Consider the following 21964-nt stretch of genomic DNA (forward strand, 5'->3'; position numbering starts at 1 on the left):
CCACGGCTTGCGGATAGCTTCTTGAAGCCTGGATAGCGAGAGGGGTCAGTGCGCACCGACCCCTCTCACTCTCCAGGCTTCAGCGTAAGCCTGCATTCGCCCCATAGGACGCACACACATTTTCCCTTCATTTTTGGAGGGGAAAAAGTGCATCCTATAGGGTGAAAAATACGGTATTTTTTCCACAGTTGGCAGAGCCAGGCTTGCTTTGGTTGGCCCAGGGTTGGTCAAATGCATCTAAGCTATTCCTGTTCTGAACCGCAGGTCCCAAGGGGAGCCTGTGTACTCGAGTGGTTTGACGCAGGGATGCCAAAGGAGGGCGTCCAAAACTCCGGCACGATCAGTTCCAGTGCTTTATTGTAAGAAAGAGCAAGCTAGCAGTAAATCAGCCTGCTGGTCTATGCTGCCATCACAAACGCGGGGATTTTTGGTTTTATTAAGCAGAAATGGTTAGAGCCCTGTCTGGGATGGGTAACGGGGGTGCAGCCTAGATTCCCAGCAGAACCTCCCCCCCCCCCCCCGAGTTCGGAATGCAGAGGGGAATTCTAAGCAAAAATGTATTTACGATACGATACGATGATCTTTATTGTCATTGTCCCATACAGAACAATGACATTGAAAAATCTACATAAGACATTCAAAAACCAAACAAGCCTGCTATCCCAACCTGGTTAGCCCCCGAAAAACTCTGATACCCCATTTTTAAATACAATATACTCCTATAGAGACTCCTTACACTGTGTTTAAAACCAAAATTGCATTTGGCTAGAAACTGTTTCTCAGGCGGCTAGTCCTAGTCTTTATAACCTTCTTCCAGAAGGCAGAAGCTGAAAGAGATCATTTCCGGGGTGCGCACTATCCTGCGCTATCTCTGCAGCTTTCTTATGGCACCTGGAAGCATAGATTTGATCCAAGGTGGGAAGAGTGCACCCAGTTATTCTCTCCGCAGTCTTTACAACCCTGGACAGCATTGTTTTTCCCCTGACCGTGCAGCTCCCAAACCCCTTGAAAGAAATTGTGTGTGGCTTTAAGTCTAGGGTGAATTACATTTACTGGAGAGAAGCAGGCCTCTAGTAGTGCAGAGGAATCTTCACAATAGCAAATATTATTCTCTGAATTAAGTTGATTTTGATCATTGTAGTAGCCTGTGGGATCTTCTCACGTGTGTTAACTTTTCTTACCCAAAACGCAGGAGTTCCGAGAAATTGCTTATCTAAAGAAATTCAAATTTAAGAAGCAGGATAGAGCATTCCCTCCAGAGGCTGCCTCTGAAAACTCAGCACTTCCTCCAACAGTTGCTACCCATATTACAGAGAACTCAGCTGCACCAGCAGGTAAATAACCTGCAGGCGTTGTTCATACTAAAAAGAAACTGATTTGATGAAGAAAACTTTCCAAAATGTTTGCAGAATTGGCTGAAAGGGGTGAGGAAAGCACAGAGCAGAAATGGCCTTTTTCTGTCCTCTTGCTGCCACCTACTGGCTAACTGGAGCATAATAAGCCCCCTAATATCAACTAACACAAGAGCTTCCCAAACTTTTCCTGTTGGTGACCCACTTTTGAGACATTTCGCGACACAGTAATTCAGTTCTTCCAGCAAACTGGAGGTTAAACTAAGCCCTTTTTCGAACCCCAGGAGGAGTGCAGGGAGTGTTCATATGGCACACCTACAGACTGCAGCCGACTCTCTTTTAACATGTCGTGACACACAGTTTGGGAAGCTCCAAACTAACAACTTACAACACTCTTCCCCAACCCTGGTGCCCATCACATGCTAGACTACAACTTCCATCAGCCACAGCGATCACAGCCAATGGTAAAGGATGATGGGAGTTGTAATCCAAAACATATGGAAGGCTTTAGGCCGGGGGGGGGGAGGTGGAAAGAGGCTAGCCTGCATGATGCAAATACAAGTTTTAAGGCTTGTAGGCAGTGCCAGGCAAAGTCTTGGTGGTCATTAAGAACTTGACCTTCATGTAACTTCATGTAATAAACTCTATAAATTAAGCAATTCATACACATTTTCTTAAAATTTGGGTAACCTTGATGTGGGGGGGGGGTTCTCAATATGTTCAGAGTTTTTTCTGTCTCCTGTGTTTCTTCTGTACATCACACAGTCTGTGTTTACCTTTGAACTGCCAGGTAAACCGTTAAGTAGCATGAAGATTTTGATCGTTGGAAAACTGTCGAAGAACAAGGATGAAATCAAGTCTGTCATTGAGGAACTTGGAGGAAAGGTGACGGCTACTGTGAACAAAGCTGATTTGTGCATCAGCTCACAAAGTGAGTAATGCTCTTAATGGGCGGTGTTAAGAAACAGGAAGACTCCCAGTAGGAGAAAAGTGTGAAGTTAGATGAGGTAACTAGTTAATATGAAAAGAAGAAGTACAGTGCAGTCTAGGACTGGTCGATAGATCGATATATTGTCTGATGCCAGTTTGAAGCCCCTATTGTGATATCAGTTTCATCATTTTTGACCTGGAAATATATCGCGAATCACGATGTGTGTGGTGCATTGTGTGCAAAAATCACAATGTGGGAAAAACCGTGAAGCCAGTCAATGCCTCTATATAGCTCCATCCTTATTTCAGACATCGTGATATATCAGTATATCACAGCGTTTAGCTGGTGATATATCAGGTTGAAAACCAGATAACTTCTAGCCCTAGTGCAGGCATTGGGATGTTACTGTGGTGCCACCTACCCTTTGAAACACCCTCTTATTACATATCAGATGAGCACCTCTTACTGTCTTTTTGGTGCCTAGTGATGTGCACCCTTTTTCAACAAGCCTTTTGAGCAGAGAATCTTATGCTGTTCAGTATCTGCGTTGGGTTTGAAATTGGTTTTTATACGCTTTGTGGTTGTGTGCTATCAATGTCTTTGTTGGTAATTGTTTCGGGATGTTTCGTGGGAAGTGGTTCTTAAGTTAAGTTAGATATAATTTATTACGGTCAGAGACCAGCTTATAAAACACACTTGGGGTACAGTCCCAGAAGGAAACCAAACAATTAAAACAATGTACAACAATGAATTTAAAATGTATAAATGCGATAAGCATATAGACACTTAAAACTTTTAAGATAAACTACCGCAGAGAGCTGACCCAGATTTACCCATGGAACAAAGTTTGGGGATTTTCTTAACGAACTAGTTTGAGTCGGGAGATGGTCTGTGCCTACAGATCTGTACACAGAATCTGGCGACCATCTGGGTCATCTTCTGATCTTTGCCTAACAGGAAAAGGTCGAATTTTTGCTTTTCCGGGAGATCAGCAAGCCTCACCAGTAGGGGCTCAATGGTCTTACTACGTGCCTCTTCATAAAAGGGACATCTAAAGAACAAGTGCTCTGGGCTTCCTATCACCCCCAATGAACAGGTGCAAAGTCTCTGAGCATATGGGACTTTTTAAAAGGTTCCTTCCAGGACTGGCAAGGGCAGAGCCGAGCTTGTAAGTTAAAATAACTTGCATGTGCAAGAAAATCGCAAGAACAATGACACAGCGTGCTCTGCTTCCCTTTTCCAGAGGAGGTTGAGAAAATGAACAAGAAAATGGAAGAAGTGAAGGAGGCCCAGGTGCGCGTTGTCTCTGAGGAATTTCTCCAGGATGTGCAGTCCTCCAGCAAGGGTTTTCAGGAGCTGCTTTCGCTTCGTGCTCTTTCTCCCTGGGGCGCTGAAGTTAAGCAGGAGCACAAAGCGGTTCCCGTGGGAGGAAAATCCAGCGGACAGTCGAACACGAAAAGTACCGGGAAGGTCAAGGAAGAGCAAGGTGAAAAACCCATGGGACTCCCAATTTTTCTTACTATTGTTCTTGGCATTTGTTACATTCAGGGTAGACCTCATCCTAGCAGCCAGTTTTGAGGTTCACTCCTGAAATTAAGGAGGTGATTAGTGGAGGGAAGGCTTACAATCACAGAATTGTGGAGTTGGAATTTACAACACTATAAAATACAGCTTAACACTGCATCTCTCCCTCTCCTGATCCAGGAACAAGCAAGTCGGAAAAGAAGATGAAGCTGACAGTTAAAGGAGGAGCTGCTGTGGATCCCGATTCAGGTGACCATTTCTACATCCACTTAAGGGTTGCCAGAAGGTGACAGGACTCCTACACTTTTGCACCTTGAATAGTTGTCCAGAAGAGGGAATTTCAGCAAGTGCAGTTTGCGTAGTAAGCTGAAATTCGCTCTTCACAACTTCTAAAAGGGTGCAGCCACTCTGTCCTTTTATGGATTGGGGACAGGTTGTAGAACACCATCAGTAAATAAATTCCATGTGTTGAGAAGCCCCTTTGAAATGTCTCTGTGTGTGCTTCAGGGAAAGGGAGGGGGGATGTATTTCAGCATCTCTGTGCTATGTGTTCAAGTTAAAACAATAATTTGGATAAGGGTCAAATGCGTTTCCCTCTGTCTATGGTTGACTGCCTTTTTTTACAGGCTTGGAAGATTCTGCCCATGTCTTTGAAAAAGGTGGCAAAATCTTCAGTGCCACTCTTGGGCTGGTAGATATTACTAAAGGAACAAATTCGTATTACAAGCTTCAGCTGTTGGAAGATGACCGAGAAATCAGGTTTGCTTTTCTTCCTCCCTTCCCAAATAGAAAGTATGCTGCTAATTTTTCTCCTGCTTGGCTCCTCTGTTTCAATCATTTTTTTTGCGAGACTTGAACAAAAGATAGGCCTTTGGTCTGATCCAGCAGGGGGGTTCCTAAGTTCTCTACACACTTACCTTGGAGTAGATCCTATTGAACTAGGTGGCTCTCTCTGCTGATACTTGCATAGGGCAGCAGCCTTAGTCCTGTCTGTGTCTCCTTTGAAGATGTAATAGAGTTATTTTATGGCATAGACTCTCATGGACTTGAATTCAAACACAAGAGTTAGTCTGTGCCATTTATGTTTGAAGTTTAATAAAAAGGTTTTTGTCTTACTGTTGGTTTTAAACTGGCACAACAAAGTCAGGAGTACCCCCTATTGCTGCTGTTGTGAATTGATTGATTAAAGTGTTCCCAACCTACTTTTCAGGCCCTCATCAGTTGGGTTGGAAGGAGCAAGGCAGCTCGCAAGAACAGGTTAAAAAAAACGTAAAACAAAATGGAGAGCCAGAAACCTGAATCAACTTAACCTTAAATCCCAGCAGCAAGGGGAAATGGTCACTGTCCTTTTTTAATTTGTTACTTTTGACTTTGATGGAAATGTCAGACTTTATTTTCTGCCCAGAAAAAACTGTTTAGTTTCCTTACCTTCAAACCCCTTTGTAGACAATCTTATCTGTCTTGGGTGACATCAAGCAAACCTATCAATCAAGATTAGATTGTCCCTTCCTTTGTTCAGCATCTGCCTTTGTTGTTACACTCGATCAAAAGCTGTGTACAGTTCAAAGTGTGCTGTTTGAGTTCTGAAGAAACTCTTATGCAGGAAATATCTCTGCCCCAGCCAGGATGTTAAGAGATGATGGGAGTTGTGGTCCAGCAATATATGGAGAAAACTATCGAGGTTGATTCCACCTGCCAATTTCTCCCCTTTCCCTCTGAATTTAGATACTGGGTATTCCGTTCTTGGGGCCGTGTTGGCACAGTCATTGGAAGCAACAAGCTAGAGCAGATGCCATCGAAAGAAGAAGCCATTGAGCACTTCCTGAATCTGTATGAGGAAAAGACGGGCAACTCGTGGCATTCCAAGAATTTCACTAAATATCCCAAAAAATTCTATCCTCTGGAAATAGACTATGGGCAGGTAACTTGGGTGACCCTGTTTAAAATCACAACTGTATCAGAGATCATGCAAGCAGGAAGTACTTATGATTATTTGGGAGAAGTCCAAACAGCAGGTTTTTAACACAAATGTGCATGTGTGAACTTCCATCTAAAATTAAACATTTGAGTCGATATAAGACCCCCCAGCTGTTGAAATAGGTACCCACACAAAATTTATTAAAAAATAAATTCTTTTTTTAAAAACACAACAGCTTCAGATGTTGCAAGGGCAGTGAGGTCCTCAGACAGCTGTTGAATGGACGGGGGGGTATTTATCTTGCCAGGCTGAAAGTAGAAGTCTTTTGGCAACCATAAGGGCTTGCAACATTCACAACGTTGTTGACCTATTGTTAATCCCATGCTATAGAAATATAGCTTTAAAATATATGCCACCGGCAAATATAAACGATTTTGCTATATACAAACAGACAAGAACTACTACTACTACTAATATGCAAATGTACTAGCTCTGGACTTGAATTTCCCAAGCATTGGGGGGGGGGGGAGGAGATTGCCCAGGATTTTAACTGATTTTATATCTACTGCTTTTTGTATTTTTACTGTTGCTACAATAACTGCTTTTGTTTCTGATGTTTTTATATTTGTTTTATGGTTCTCTTTTGTAGGCTATGTTGGAAATCTAGATTAAGAAAATTATGGTGTTTTTAAAAAAGGAATCCCTGAATTTTGGGGAATTAATTGGACGCAACTGGAAATCAATCTTATTTCTTTTACAGGAAAAAAAATCTATTGAACCAGTTGATTCAAAACAGTGTTAAGATTTTGCTTTAAATGCTTGGGGGGAGGGATGGAAATGTCTGAGCTATAAGATCACTAGAAAACTGCATGAACATCTTCAACTTGGAGTATTTAATCAGAATCCATTCTTGCTTCAGAATCTCTGCACGTGTAAACAGATATTGGTGGTCTTTCCCCCCCTCCTTAGGATGAAGAAGCAGTGAAGAAGCTGACCGTGAGTGCAGGAACCAAATCCAAGCTTCCTAAGGCAGTCCAGGACCTTATCAAGATGATATTTGATGTGGAAAGCATGAAGAAAGCCATGGTGGAATTTGAGGTTACTAGGCATCCTTGGCTTAACCCCTTTGTCGTTCTCGCTTTTGTTCACCGTGTCATAATGGCAGCAGTGCTTTCTTAACACTAGCCGTTTTCCCATGGGGTTCAGTAGTCAGTGGTGGCGGCACTCAATAATGAGAAAGTCCCCCCACATGAAACTGAGGTGATACAGCACTTACGGCATCTTCAGAGCGCGAAGCTCTTAAATAGACCTTTAAACAGATAACTTGTTAAAAAACAAAACAAAAAGTTTATCTGTTCTCTTCGTGGAACATTCTACTTTAAGACATTGAGCTTTTCAATAAGCAATCTCTGAACGTTTTCACATAACGACAAGTCTCACGTTGATTCCTTCCATTTATCTCATTGCCAGATTGACCTCCAGAAGATGCCTTTGGGGAAGCTAAGCAAGAGACAAATCCAGAGTGCATACTCCATCCTTAATGAGGTGCATCAGGTGAGGATGAAATAAAAGGCACCTTTGGAATGGTTGAGGGAACTCTTGAATTCTTAGCACTTCTCCCCTCCCAAAAATTGCACTTCTATTTCCCCCTAAACCTCCCTTTTCATGAAGGTAAGATGAAGAGTCTTTGTTATATAGTGAAAGGGTTGCTCTATTCTCTTTCTCTTGTTTCTTGTTCATCAGAATGGCTGTGCCAGAAGGGTGTGATTTGATTATGTGATTATTTCTCAGCTGAGGCGGTACTGAAGCCTTTGAAGTGTATGGCTTGGCATTCCATGGCAGTCAAGCTAGATTGACAGCTTTTATAAACTCTCTTGTTAAATTCGGTGGGGCTGCGCTGTCAGCTAGTTTGGCCTAATATTGCTATAGGAAGAGTTCTTCACTGCACACCCAAGAACGTGACCAGAAATGGGAATTGGGATTGAGCCCAAGTCTGTACTTTGCTCCCTGTTTACTTGTTCAGCATATTACAAAGGAAAATCTTCAAGTCCTAAGCAAGCATTTTAAGAGTTCATGCTTGCTGTTTTAAAATAAATGTAAGACAGATTCAAATAAATGTAACTGTCTTTTAGGGCCTGTCTAACCCTATTAACTTGATTCACTATGGGATGGATTTGTGAACAAGATTGAATTGAATTGAAAATACCATATTTTCCGCTCTATAGGACGCACTTTTTCCCCTCCAAAAATTAAGGGGAAATGTGTGTGCATCCTATGGAGCGAATGCAGGCTCTTTGGCTTCAGCGATAGCAATGCGAAGCCTCCAAAGCACAGAGGGAGCGTACCCCCACGCTCCGGAGGCTACGCGTTGTTTTCGCTGAAGCCTGGAGAGCAAGAGGGGTCAGTGAGCACCGACCCCTCTCGCTCTCCAGGCTTCAGGGATAGCCGCCTGAAGCCTTTGGAACGCAGCGCGAGGTCCTGCTGTGCTCCAAAGGCTTCAGGCGGCTATCCCTGAAGCCTTTGGAGCGCAGCGGGAACTCGCGCTGTGCTCCAAAGGCTTCACAACCTTGCCGCCGCTCCCAGACCTGTTCTGGGGGCTGGGGTCGGGGGAAGCTCGGGCTTCCCCCGCCCCAGCCCCGCAGCTAAAAACGAAGCCAAGACAGCGAGCGGAATCCATCCCGCTCGCTGTCTTGGCTTCTGCCAAAGCCGCGCGCAGCCTCTCCCGGCTGGAGAGGTTGCGCGCGTCTAAAGAGGAAGCCAAGACAGCCAGTGGGATGGATTCCGCTCGCTGTCTTGGCTTCTTTGCTCTTTGGGGCTGGGGGGGGGGGAAATAAGATTTTTTTTCTTGATTCCCCCCCCCCTCTAAAAACTATGTGTGCCTTATGGAGCGAAAAATACGGTAAATGGGAGAGCTGCTTTTACGGAAGTGTTGGTTTTCCAGAAAACTTGTTCTTGCTAAAGTTATAAATGTGTGACCTGAACTAAGCCTAGCTTTTTGTAAGTGAAGTCACTCAGGTACACATATTTGCTGATTTTTATTATTATTTTTATTTTGTTGCTTTTCCTTTTTATGTAGGCAGTTTCTGATGGTGGCACCGATTCACAGATATTGGATCTTTCCAACCGCTTCTACACTCTGATCCCCCATGACTTTGGGATGAAGAAGCCTCCTCTCTTGAATAATCTAGATTACATTAAGGTATTGATGAGGAACCTCTGGCGCAAACAGCAGCATTTAGTTTTGACAGCTGGCCCTTAAAGCACAGAAATAAAATAAATTGTGTACCAACTCCTAGAGCAGATGGGCAGTCTGCACACTTCAGGCTTATTTCAGGTGGGGTGGAGGGAAACCCAAAAGATAGATGCATATTAGGGGGCATGAATGGACAGAGGGGGAGACAAAATGGATGGAGCAATGGAAGAGGGGGGCAGGAATCTCTCTGAATGTGATGAGTTCAGACATCAGGTGAGAGTGAACTGCCCCTTAACCAGAGGCCCACTGAGCAGAGGGCAAAAGAGAGATCTGCATAGCACAATAATAATAATTTATTATTTCTACCCAGCCCATGTGGCTGGATTTCCCCAGCCATTCTGGGTGGCTCCCAACAGAATATTAAAAACACAGTAAAACACCAAACATTAAAAGCTTCCCTAAACAGGGCTGCCTTCAGATGTCTTCTAAAAGTCAGATAGTTGTTTATTTCCTTGAAATCTGGTGGGAGGGTGTTCCACAGGGTGGGCGCCACTACTGAGAAGGCCCTCTGCCTGGTTCCCTGTAACCTCACTTCTCGCAGTGAGGGAACCACCAAAAGGCCCTCGAAGCTGGACCTCAGTGTCCAGGCTGAGTGATGGGGGTGGAGACGCTCCTTCAGGTATACTGGGCCGAGGCCGTTTACGGTTTTAAAGGTCAGCACCAACACTTTGAATTGTGCTCGGAGAGAGCATGGTGTTGGAATTGAACCAGAGAGATTTGGGTTCATATCCTTGCTCTGCCTTAAAACTTAGTGGGTGACCTATCACTAGCCCTCAGCTTAATGAACCTCATGGATTGATTTGTGGGGGGAAATGAGTGGAAGGGGAGGAACTATATTGACAGGCTTAAATCTGGGACAAAAATTTTACTGTTAACAGGACGTTGCTGCTGACCTTGTACAGTGGTGCCTCGCAAGACGAAAAGAATCCGTTCCGCGAGTCTCTTCGTCTTGCGGATTTTTTCGTCTTGCGAAGCAAGCCCATTAGAGGTTTAGCGCTTAGCGCTACAGTATTAGCTGATAAGCGGCTTAGTATCAGCTGTTAAGCGGCTTAAAGATCAGTTGATAAGCGGCTTAGCATCAGCTGTTAAGCGGCTTAAAGATCAGCTGATAAGCGGCTTAGCCATCAGCTGATAAGCGGTTTAGCAGCTTGGGAAAAAGGGGGGGAAAGGAAAAAAACCCTGCAGGAACTCGCAAGACATTTTCGTCTTGCGAAGCAAGCACATAGGAAATTCGTTTTGCGAAGCACCTCCAAAACGGAAAACCTTTTTGTCTAGCGGGTTTTCCGTCTTGCGAGGCATTTGTCTTGCGGGGCACCACTGTATCCGACTTCCTTAGCAGCAATGTGACATGTAGATCCCCACACAATCTATTGGGGCTAAGTCCTTAGGCCATGAAATGTGTTTGCTGCCAAGCATAACCGCATCTTCTTGTTTTATCAAGTCCAAGGTGGAGATGTTGGACAATCTGCTTGACATTGAGGTCGCCTACAGCCTACTCAGAAGTGGGGGTCAGGATGGGGATAAAGATCCAATAGATGTGAACTATGAAAAGCTCAAAACAGATATCAAGGTAAGATATCATGGCACAGAAACAAGGCTGTTGTATATCTCAAAAGAGTTGTTTTTCAACACAAGCTGAGTACACCCACCCAGTGTTGACAGGCAGTTTGGATGGCTATACCTACAAAGCACATTTTGTTATTTGCTTGGAGATACCAGACAAGGGACACAATTTCAACCTGGGTTCAACTTACTCCCAGGGTAAATAAGCTTCAAAGACACCTCTAGGGTCAGGCCTTCCATCTGTGCCTTGGCTGTCTCTTTCTGAACCCCTATTTAAAAGGAGATATGTTTATGAAGAAGAGCCAGAAGAGCACCAAAGCCAGATTTCCTGCCTTAGGAAAAGTGGTCCTGTCTGCAGTCTAGTCTTTGCTACTCCCTGGATGCCACTCAGCTGGGCTTTCAGGATCAACCGCAGGATACCTCTGAGAAAATGTCCTAACCCATGGGTGCTGAACCAGTATTTTTTCTTGTCATTGTCCCCTTTCAAAATAAGGCCAAACCTCCCGGCTCAATAGGAACATGAAATCATTTAAATTGTGTAATACTTTTAATGGCCTAATGTGTTCTTAGCATTCTTTTCGCTTCAGGTTTTCAATACTTTCCCCCATTATTTTCCTTCAAAGGTAGTAGATAAAGACTCGGAAGAAGCGAAGATCCTAAAGCAGTATGTTAAGAATACCCATGCAAGCACCCACAACGCGTATGACTTGAAAGTCATGGAGGTAGGTTCTGACTGGGGATCGAAAATAATTGTTTAAATTCAAAATCGGTCATTTTAACACACAATAAAACAAGTAAAATGACCGGTTCTGAACTAACCTTTGTGTAGAATAGTATTCCATATGCGAAAACCTATAGTAAAGGAACACAAGCTCTTCTGAGAGCCAGTGTGGTGTAGTGGTTAAGAGCGGTAGACTCGTAATCTGGTGAACCGGGTTTGCGTCTCTGCTCCTCCACATGCAGCTGCTGGATGACCTTGGGCCAGTCACACTTCTTTGAAGTCTCTCAGCCCCACTCACCTCACAGAGTGTTTGTTGTGGGGAAGGGAAGGGAGAATGTTAGCCGCTTTGAGACTCCTTCGGGTAGTGATAAAGCGGGATATCAAATCCAAACTCTTCTTCTGTGAGTGAGGCTCTGTGAGTTGCTCACTATATGTGTATATACCCTGGGACCTTTGGGTGAAGGGTGGGAAATAAATACCAGTTGGAATGCCAGTTGCTGGGGAGCAAGAGGAGGTCTCATGTCTTGCTTGTGGGCTTCACATAGGCATCTGGGTGGTGGCTGTAGGAGAAGAATGCTGACCTAGAAAATCCAGACAGGACAGTTGTGGGTTTTATTTTGTTTTGTTTTTGCAGGTTAAGGATTGAGGATGGGATGGGCCATGGGATTGAGTCTTCTCTTTTCATATTCTTCTTTCTTGGTCAATAGCCTGTCTGGGATTCCCCAGTCCCAGGTCACATGAAAACCCAGCCCATGCAGCTGTCTCGTTCATTTTGGGTCAAGTGGTTTTTTTCCCCCTCCCCCCAAACCCAAGTCTAAAGTATGGAAATTCGAACCTTCAAAGCCACCTTAATTCTTAGATGGCTGAAACGAAATGTGGCATCAAGCATTTCCATATCTCAAGCAATCTGGAAGATTTAACTTTCCCAGAGAATTCTGAATTTAACATTTTGTGTATAACTTGTGCTGGCAAGGCCCACGTGTGTGCTGTGTTTGTGGCCCGTTCTGCATGATGTGCTAAGCTGAACACGAGGGCACGTGGGCATCTGGGCAAGAACTTGGCAGCCGCTTTGCTCCTCCGTGGTCCTTTCTGCTGCCTTTCAAGGCTTGGCTGAGTGTATCATCCAAATCAGGCTCATGGTTAAGCTCACTAGCCATGAACTGTAACCCACAGCAGCAAGGACAAGCCGTAGCTGTAGTGGTAAACATCAGCCTTGCATGCACAAGGTTCCAGGTCCAGTCCCTGGCGTCTCCATATAGGGCTGGGAGAGACCATTGAAAGAGCTTCTCCCAATCAGCATAGACATTACTGAGCTAGGTAGACCAATGGTCTTTAGTATAAGGCAGCTTGTGAAATGTTTTTTCAGTGATCACATATCTTGCTGTATGGTTCGTTCCCTCTCTTCTCCACACCTCTCCATCCCTTCCGAAGATTTTCAAGATTGAGCGGGAAGGAGAAGCTCAGCGTTATAGGCCATTCCAGGAGTTGCACAATCGTCAGTTGCTCTGGCACGGTTCTCGCACAACCAACTACGCTGGCATCTTGTCGCAGGGTCTCCGAATAGCTCCTCCTGAAGCTCCTGTGGTATGTACAAGGCTAGTTTGCTAGTGTATTGCATGTAGAAACAGAACTTTTAATCCCTCTTCCCAAAAAACCCCTTTTTGGTTTCCATGTACAATAGAAAGAAGGAAGTGTGACCTGCAACAAAATGTTGCCATGTGGGGAGTTCCTGTTCAATGCCTTCCTCCAATGGATACTCCCAGATTTCCACTCCCACCTATTTTCAAGGCTTTTTTCTCCCCAACAATCAGTCAGTATTCCGTCCGCTCCTAATCAGTCAGCTACTGAGCATGTGCGGTCCGCACTGGGGGTAGCCAGTATGATGTCATCTAGATGCTGCTGAACTGCAACACCCACCTGCCCCAGTCAGTATGGCCCATGGCCATGGAATTTGTAGCCCAGCAACATCTGTGGGGCACCACGTTGCCTCTCCCCGTCCTAAAGGTTCTGAATATATTTTTCCTTTGATTCTGAACTTTTGCAAACTTTGGAGTTTCCCCCAAGCCTGCCGATAACTCCTCCTTGCATGGCGACTGGTGCTGCTTAGTCTGCGTAAGCAATGGCCCTGGTAACCGGAACATCAGAATAGAGGGAACGACTAAACATCTAATCTACTACTTGTCTGGAGATATACTATTGGAAACCGTATTAATGTGGCTCAGGCTAGCCAAAACAACCTTCAAAAACATTCCATTAAGATAATTGCTCAAGAAAGTATTCCTCTAATACAGCTCAGGATATGAATGTTTTTGCATATGTCTACGCAAGTAGCATGTCTCCATCTGCTAAAGTGGAGAGAGAATGAGGCATACTAGTCAAACTGCCCAAGTAATTTTGTGTAAGCCTGCCTTTTCCCCTACATTCAGAATTCTGGCAAGATGTACGCATTATTTTATTTCAAAACCATTTCTGCCCTGCCTTTCAAGGTCCAAAGTGGCTAAAGCTTTTACAGCCAAGGATAATATCTAGCTTTTCAAAATGTTGTTAGCCTTTCGTTCAACTTAAAGCGCCCAAGGCAGCAAAGAGTAGACAAATGAGCATAAAAGCAGGCCATGAGAAAAGCACAAAAAAGTGAGAAATACAGCAAATACATCCCAGATAGCAGGCTGCTTTAAAAAGTGCAAGCATCCAAGAGATTCAAGCGGACATACCAATAACATTTAAGCAATACTAATAAGTGTCAAGCATAGTAGGAAGAATTTAAAGACAGCTCCCTATACATCAGAATTGAATCATAGAATTGCAGAGTTGGAAGGGACTCCAAGGGTCATCTATTCCAACTCCTTCAATGCAAGAATCTCCGCTAAAGCATCCATCGTAGAGGAAGGCCTTTACAATGAGGTTCTCATTCTCGCCCCATAAATCCAGCCCTTTGGGAATGGTGATCTGAGACCCATCACCATTGTAACCTGCAGTACAGTTCTACTGCAGCCTTCCCCAATCTGGTACCCTCTAACTGTTTTAGACTACAACTGCCTCAGTTGCAACCACTACAGCCAGTAGTCAGGGAAGAGAAGGTGTTGTGGTTCAAGGCATCTGGAGGGTACCAAGTTGGGGAAAGTGGTTCTGCTCAGTTTGCCTAATTGGAGGGCTGCAAGAGACCGAAAGGCTACCCTTTGCAGTCCAGACCACGGACCAGAGACCCAAATGACTAAATCAGGCAAGTGGGGTTGGATGCCACACAGGTGAATGCAAAAGGAAACAAAACAAAATGGTAAAACTGCTGTCAAAGATGATCTGGAAGAAAATCATTTCCTGCCTTCCAGTGTGGGAAATCTTGTCAGATGCCCAGGAAGGAGCTACATGTCCACAGAGCTGTAGCCAGGTCCATTCCAGGCAGAGCTTTAATAATAATAATAATAATAATAATAATAATAATAATAATAATATTGTTATTATTATTATTTATACCTCACCCACCTGGCTGGGTTTCCCCAGACACTCTGGGCGGCATCCAACAAAAGATTAAAAATACATTAAAACATCAGACATTAAACAGGGCTGCCTTCAGATGTTTTCTAAACATCAGATAGTTGTTTGTTTCTTTGACATCTGGTGGGAGGGCGTTCCACAGGGCGGGTGCCACTCCCGAGAAGGCCCTCTGCCTGGTTCCCTGTAACTTTGCTCCTTGCAGTGTGGGAACCGCCAGAAGGCGCTTGGCGCTGGACCTCAGTGTCCGAGCAGAATGATGGGGGTGGAGACACTCCTTCAGGTATAATATCCATATATTTTTAACCGGGTTTCACAAAACAGGAAGTTGCAGTCTGTCCTCAATTCCTCTGTTTTCTCACTAGACTTCTCTGATGAGCTGATTTCTGGCTGTTAAACTGTCACGGTTCTTTTCCTTCTAGACGGGCTACATGTTTGGTAAAGGTATCTACTTTGCTGATATGGTGTCCAAGAGTGCCAACTATTGTCACACCTCTCAGACTGATCCGATTGGCTTAATCTTGCTGGGAGAAGTTGCCCTTGGAAACATGTAAGTCGAGTGTGTTTAGAGTACTTTTGCACCATGTACGATGATGCAACTCCTAACTTCAAAGTATCTTAAATCCAAATTTGGAACTCGACTGATTTTTAAGAACCCTTTCACCAAGTTGATTATTTGCAAAATATAAATGCTTGTGCTGCGTTCATCAAATGGCAGGCTTTAAATCACAGTGAGTCTTATTAAAGGGTTGCATTCTGAAGTGGTGAAATCGTGCATCAGCTGAATCTGCGAACCACTGTTACAAACTGAAAAGGAAAGGCAAGGCTTTTTCTTCAAATGTATTCGATGTACTGCTCTAAGTCCTCCTCCTCTCTGTTTGCTAGGTATGAGTTGAAGAATGCATCCCACATAACCAAGCTGCCGAAAGGAAAACACAGTGTCAAAGGTAAAACCCCATTGGAAATGCTGCTACAAATGGGGACTCAAAGACTGCAAGCAAATTTGCCATAGTAGCCAAGGCTGGCCCTGGGCTTTTGGCCAAATTCCTTCAAACTTGTTGGGAAAAGATCTGCAAACTGTTTGGTGACTTCTGCAGTTATTTTAGGTCAATAGAATATGTTTTAAAAACCCAAAAATATATCTACTGACAATTTTAGCTGAATAGCAAATTATAAGATTGGAAATTCTAAGTCATTGATGCCAACATGATGCTCTGCATACATCCTCAAAGCTGGATATGAGAGATCTGGGTTGAAATCCCTTGCTCTGTCACAGAGCTCACTAAGTAGTTCTTATGAGGGAATGTGGCCTTGAGATGCAGAAGATCCCCAATCTCTGGTATATGCAAATAGAAACCCATTTCACAAAAAGCTTGGATCTAGTGGCTATCTAGTAGAACTGGATTGGCTGGATATCTAATAATATCCTGTTGTAAATCTTTGTGAGCAGTAACATAGGATTGGATCCAGACTTCAAATCAATAGGACAAGTGACCTGTCCCATTGATTTCAGCGGGAACTATGTGGGAACTTGTACATAAAGCTCCTATCCCACCTTGCTAATGCTCATGAAGCAGTCAGGGCTGCTTTACAACAATCTAAAATCACAATGAAATGAAACTCGAAAGAATGCCACAGTAAAAACGCATAAAATTCAAAATACCGTTTTTGTACTATAAGACGCACTTTTTCCCCTTCAAAAATTAAGGGGAAATGTGTGTGCGTCTTATGGAGCGAAGTTCCCGCTGCGCTGTGGAGGCTTCAGGCAGCTATCCGCAAGCCTTCGGAGCACAGCAGGAGTTCCCGCTGCGCTCCGAAGGCTTGCGGATAGCTGCCTGGAGAGTGAGAGGGGTCGGTGCACACTGATCCCTCTTGCTCTCCAGGCTTCGCTTCGCTAGAGAGGCGCTGCACAGTTTTCCCTCTCTGCGCAGCGCCCCTTCAGCGAAGTGGGAGGAGAAATGGAAGGGGCTCCATTTCTCCTGCCGCTTCACTGAAGGGGTGCTGAGCAGAGAGGGGGAGAATTATTTTTTTCCTGTTCTCCCCCTCTAAAACAAGTTGCGTCCTATGGTCCAGTGCGTCCTATAGAGCGAAAAATACGGTAAAAAAAAAAACATTTGCTGCACAATCCTAGCCATGTCTTCTCAGAAGTAAGCCATATTCAGTTGAATGTGACTTACTTCCAGGTAACCAGGATTAGGATTGCAGCCTTAGTCTGGATCTAACAGGTAGTTCTTTTCCCAGTTTCACCTGAGCAAAGTACTATATTATATACCGTAAATTCCGGCGTATAAGACGACTTTTTAACCCCAGAAAAGAGGTTAAAAAGTCGGGGGTCATCTTATACGCCGGGTATCCGCCCCCCGCTGCTGCTGTGGCGGCTCCGAAGGCGGCTTTCTCCCGGCGCGGAGCTGCCCAGCGTATTGGGCAACTGGGCTTATAAAACGACCCTCCAAATTGCAGCTGCCAATTTGGGGGGTCATCTAATACACCCAGTCGCCTAATACGCCAGAATCCACGGTAGATTTCTTGACACCAAAGAAACGAGTGAAAATTTGTCACGATTCAGGTAAGTTCAAAGTCGCTTAATGCATATTTGCATCTGTCAGCTGCAATTTTGTTTGCTTTTCCTCCTATATAGGCTTGGGCAAAACAGCACCAGATCCCACAGCCACTACCTCTCTCAATGGCGTAGAAGTTCCTTTAGGCAATGGAATACCATCAGGAGTTAGCAATACCTGTCTTCTGTATAACGAGTATCCTTTGAACAGTATTTTTCTAGGATCGTGGAATCATAGAGTTGGAAGGGACCAGAAAGTGAGTCTAGTTTAGCCCCCCTGCCAGTGCAAGAAATCCATTCCTACAGCATCCCTGATAGGGGATAATCATGGCCACAGAGCAGAGCTGGCCTGCCTGCTGATGGCTGCTTCCGGACAATTGAATGCCACCATCAGAAAGGGATACTGACCTCCTAACATCAGTATGAGACTGAATGTGAGTAACTTTATTCTGCAGTTTGGAAAGCATGGCACCCAAACCCCTTGATTTCCACAGGAGTCGTGAAGCAAACCGGGAGTGAGGAGCACCCTCTCCTTCCACTAGTACTTAAGATTTTTTTAAAAACTGTTCTCAGTGGGTGTGCTTTGATTGCCCTCCAAGCTTGTCAGGGGCTACTGGGTGCAGGAGTGGGGTGTTTGATCAATTGCACACTGATGTATTGGTGTTCTCTTCCCGGAAGAGATAAGGGCCTTGTTCCTTCAGTCTTCACTTGATGGACAAGTATTGGCTCTACATAGAGCTCCTCCTGGTGACAGTTCAAAAGCTACCTTGTTAAAAAGCCAGCATCCTTTAGGATCCTAAGAAAACTGTTGTAGGCCGACAACAGTTGGTTCCTCTAATTTACTATTGTCTACACTGAGGAGCCACGGCTCTCTGGGGTTTGAATCCTTTATTTTAGTTGGGAATTGGGTAATAAGGACCATAAAGTATCAGTGCTCCTGCAGCTATGATATCTGCTAGTTTGTATTCAGGCCCATTTTAGATTGTTTTTATCTTTACTGGTGGAAATGTCCTGGCCCAGCTTATTTAAGGGAACACTTCTCTCCCTGCCCCAACCCAAACCATAAAAATATTTAGGAGTGATGCTTCTCTGATCCCCATCCTTCAGTTTTATGTCAACCTGGAATGAAACATCCTCAGCTATGGTGCCCCATTATGGAGGCTGACTAGACCTTTTCTCTCCTACAACTAGACCTTTTCTCTTCTACAGTTTCCACATAAGTTTTTTCTGGTAAAACTCATCTGTATTGCCAGACTTTGGGGAGTTGTTGCAATCTCTAATGAGGTTTCTAATTATTTTAATTTTCAGTTGAAAGGTTTTTTTATTGTATATTTTGTATTCTTAAGCGCGTGCCACTTTGTGTGCTCTGATCAATATGACAAACTACATACATGAAAAAACTTTGTATCCAAGGGGAGGGACAGAAGCCACCTATCAGGAGCTCCTTTATGAAATTTTAGAAGAATCCAAACAGTGGTTTGTTTGTGTGTGTGTGTGCCCCAGAATGTGGCTGCATGGAAGAAACCAGTAACAAAGGTAAGTAAGAATGGGTTTTCCCCATTGGCGCTGCAAACATTTCAGCATCCACCCTGCATTGATGTCCTTCACAAAACATTTTTTAAAGAAAAAGTCTTAACTCATTGTTTCCTTCAGATATATTGTCTACGATACTGCTCAGGTTAATCTGAAGTACCTGCTAAAACTGAAGTTCAACTATAAGACATCCCTCTGGTGAACAAGTATTTTGGAAGACGTGTTAAAGGATTTAATAATGCAAAACCCTTTTGAAATATCGAAGTGTTTACTCCCATTTCTGAGATGCAAGAAATAAGTTGCAGGGCTTTGCTGAATCTAAGTTTAGTCAGTCAGCTTAGTAAGAGTCCTCCCCCCCCCCCCCCCGTACATGTGCAAAAACACATGAAACTGAGTACTGTACTATGAAAAATGTTTGGGTTTTTTTCTCTCTCCTCCCCAGCTCCTTCTTTTTGGCCAATTCTAGTATGAAGGCTATTCTGTGACTTTTAACCAACAGACCAAAAACAAAACAGCCACACAAACACACCTTTGATTTTTGTCTTTTGTAAGTGAGGCAGGGAGGAGGAGCTTAGAATTGTTTATAAAATTTTTTGTTTTGTTTTTTTACAAAATACCTTCCTTAGTTTCGATTATGAATAAATGTTAAACGTGTTTATTTTGAAGTAAAAATAAAAACTAATTTCATACTAAATATTTAAAGCTTCAGTTACTTTTCGTGCAATCCTGTGATTGACCAGGGATAATGCCTCTGTAAATTAGCCACAATTCTATCCTTAACCAGCAGCAGTCAGTAGCACAACAGCAGCTGTAGAAACGAAAGCCAGTATGATTATGCTGCCTGCAACTCCAGTCAATGACAGTAATAATAGTTGATCAGTTGTAGTCCCCCCCCCCCCCCCAGCTTGCTTCTAACAGAATTGAAGGTAGTATTGCATGGCATTCCCGGGTGGTCAGTCCAGGCACTGATGAGGCCCCGGTGATCAGGTGGCTGCTTTGTGCGGCTTCCAATCGATGTGTGTCAACAGCTAAGTAACCCGTGACATCACCCAACTCCAGTACTCCCAATACCCCTTCCACCATCTGTACTCCCAATACCTCTTCCACCATCCACTTACCAGGCAGCCAGAAAAACAATACCTCTCCTTGCCCAAGCTGTCATGAAACCAGAACCACCACAGAGCAACTATTTGACCATGTAGCCATAGCAGCTTTCTACTCATGCAGAGCCTTGCCATATCCACCCATTGCATACATGGGAGACTTTCTACCCTAGATCAGTCCTGAATGGTAGTTCAGTCTTTGGATTCCAAGATGTTTGATTCCTAGGGCTAAGGAGAACACCAAAACATATAAGCCTGCAAATTCAGCATATTAGCCAGTGACTGGTCTGTGGACCAATAGCCTCACTTGAGTAGCAGATTGCTCATCTTGCCCAGGCCTTCTTCCAATGCAGTCTTGTAAAGTGTGCACATAGGAACAATTTTTTCATTAGGGTAAGTGCCTGTGTCCGCTGGCTTATTGTCCCAGGATGATTTATATTGAAGTATAGTTTACAGATGCTGTAAAACAGTTAACAGGCGACGACATGGACCACAACTTAACCGTGAGGTAGATGTAATCATAGAGTGTTCGACTACTGAGGGAAGTGACATAGGCGATAACGCACATGTCATGTGACTAGTCAGGCAAAATGGCTGCGTCTGCAGTGGAGAAGGTGTGTTCTTGAATTGAGCAGAACGGAATCTGTAACTGTTGTACAACTGCATTTTTCATCACAATTCAGGGAAAAACCTCCAAGCAGAAAATGTATCTGTTTCTTTAAAAAAAAATAAACATTCCCCTACAATTCTGTTACAGGTAACGTAAGATATATTACATTCTTTTTTTTAAAGTGCATTGAAACTGTATACTTCATTATGAATCACCCTGTATAATCTTTCTCTTTACTCAACATGGGTCAACTATTGGGTTTATCTTCACAACAACAGAACAGAAGCAGAGAGCCAGAGGACATTGAACAGCTGTGATCTTATCCTTGCCTGTGCTTTAGGTTCTCATTATTAAACACTGGAAAAGCCACCATGATCTGCAAATAAGCCAACTTTCAACAAGTGATAAGTCTGAGTACAGTGTAAGGCTTGAATGCATTCTAGTGGGCTATTTCTGATGTGATGGCAAATGGTGATAGCATTTGGATACCACACCTATATCAGTATGACCAGCAGAGTAGTTGTCCATCAAAGCTTCAGAGTCTTCTCCAGTTGTCAGCCTTTCCAGAGTTGACGGTGAAGAAAACTCATTGCCCACACAATTCAGTGCAAAGTGCTTTATTGCCTCAAGACAATCCAAACACACTATATTGCCTACAATCCAAACACACTATATACATAAAGTTAAAAGATGCTGGTGCATCGTAAACTATGCTACCAAGTACCGTAACCTGCTCTTAGAGGCTAAACTGAAGAGATCCAAGTTCAGAGAGAGATCCACCACTTTCACCATTCACTACCAGGTTGCTGCATGCAGCCTTGGTGGAGGGTTGATTAGTCATGGCTGAGGCCTGTGGCCTTCGGCTGTTTCAAGAGGCCCACCACAACTGGCGTCCTAACCCTGAACATTGGACATGGGGGAAGGGTAACTGAAGACGCAGACTAAGCAGCTAGTGTAATTTCACAGATATTTTCACATTATACCAACATGAGCATCCCACTTGCCACTATTGGCTAGGCAGGAAAATCTACATGTCACAGGTGAGCTCTGGGGGAGGAGGGGTTATTTAGGGGAAATGATACAGCGGGAAAAGCTTACACACTTGCCACAGCCATTCAATTCACGCCTCTTTCAGCTTTATTATTATTAAATATTGGAGATAAAATGAGAGTGGTAACACCTATTTCCACAACAACCCTATGAGGTAGGTTAGACAGAGATATGACTGATCCAAGGTCACCAAGGTGAGCTTAACAGCTGAGTGCAGCTTTTAGCCTGTGTCTCCGTAGCCTAACGGAATTTGCATGAGATATTACATAGAGGTTCAGAGGTATTTCAAATTTCAAGGAAATCAAATGGAAAAAATCCCCACTGCTGTGACAGCAACATTAAAGGCAGAATTCCTTGTTC

At 43.9% G+C, this 21964-nt stretch overlaps 1 protein-coding gene across 1 annotated transcript in view; it reads left to right on the forward strand.

Moving 5' to 3' along the window:
* The window catches only part of PARP1 (poly(ADP-ribose) polymerase 1), a 37627-nt gene extending 18092 nt beyond the window's left edge, over nucleotides 1–19535 (forward strand). The window contains exons 8-23 of the mRNA XM_081000129.1: nucleotides 1193–1334; nucleotides 2143–2283; nucleotides 3527–3769; nucleotides 3988–4056; nucleotides 4434–4566; nucleotides 5533–5728; nucleotides 6695–6823; nucleotides 7196–7279; nucleotides 8802–8924; nucleotides 10420–10548; nucleotides 11165–11263; nucleotides 12694–12846; nucleotides 15174–15301; nucleotides 15637–15698; nucleotides 17390–17504; nucleotides 18962–19535. Coding sequence (XP_080856255.1) covers nucleotides 1193–1334; nucleotides 2143–2283; nucleotides 3527–3769; nucleotides 3988–4056; nucleotides 4434–4566; nucleotides 5533–5728; nucleotides 6695–6823; nucleotides 7196–7279; nucleotides 8802–8924; nucleotides 10420–10548; nucleotides 11165–11263; nucleotides 12694–12846; nucleotides 15174–15301; nucleotides 15637–15698; nucleotides 17390–17504; nucleotides 18962–19043 — 2028 coding nt within the window. The 3' untranslated portion in view covers nucleotides 19044–19535. The remainder of the gene's footprint in view (nucleotides 1–1192; nucleotides 1335–2142; nucleotides 2284–3526; nucleotides 3770–3987; nucleotides 4057–4433; nucleotides 4567–5532; nucleotides 5729–6694; nucleotides 6824–7195; nucleotides 7280–8801; nucleotides 8925–10419; nucleotides 10549–11164; nucleotides 11264–12693; nucleotides 12847–15173; nucleotides 15302–15636; nucleotides 15699–17389; nucleotides 17505–18961) is intronic.
* The last annotated feature ends 2429 nt before the right edge of the window (nucleotides 19536–21964 follow it).

The sequence above is a fragment of the Podarcis pityusensis genome (assembly GCF_964106645.2).
Source record: "Podarcis pityusensis genome assembly, chromosome: 3".
Classification (NCBI taxonomy): Eukaryota; Metazoa; Chordata; class Lepidosauria; order Squamata; family Lacertidae; genus Podarcis; species Podarcis pityusensis.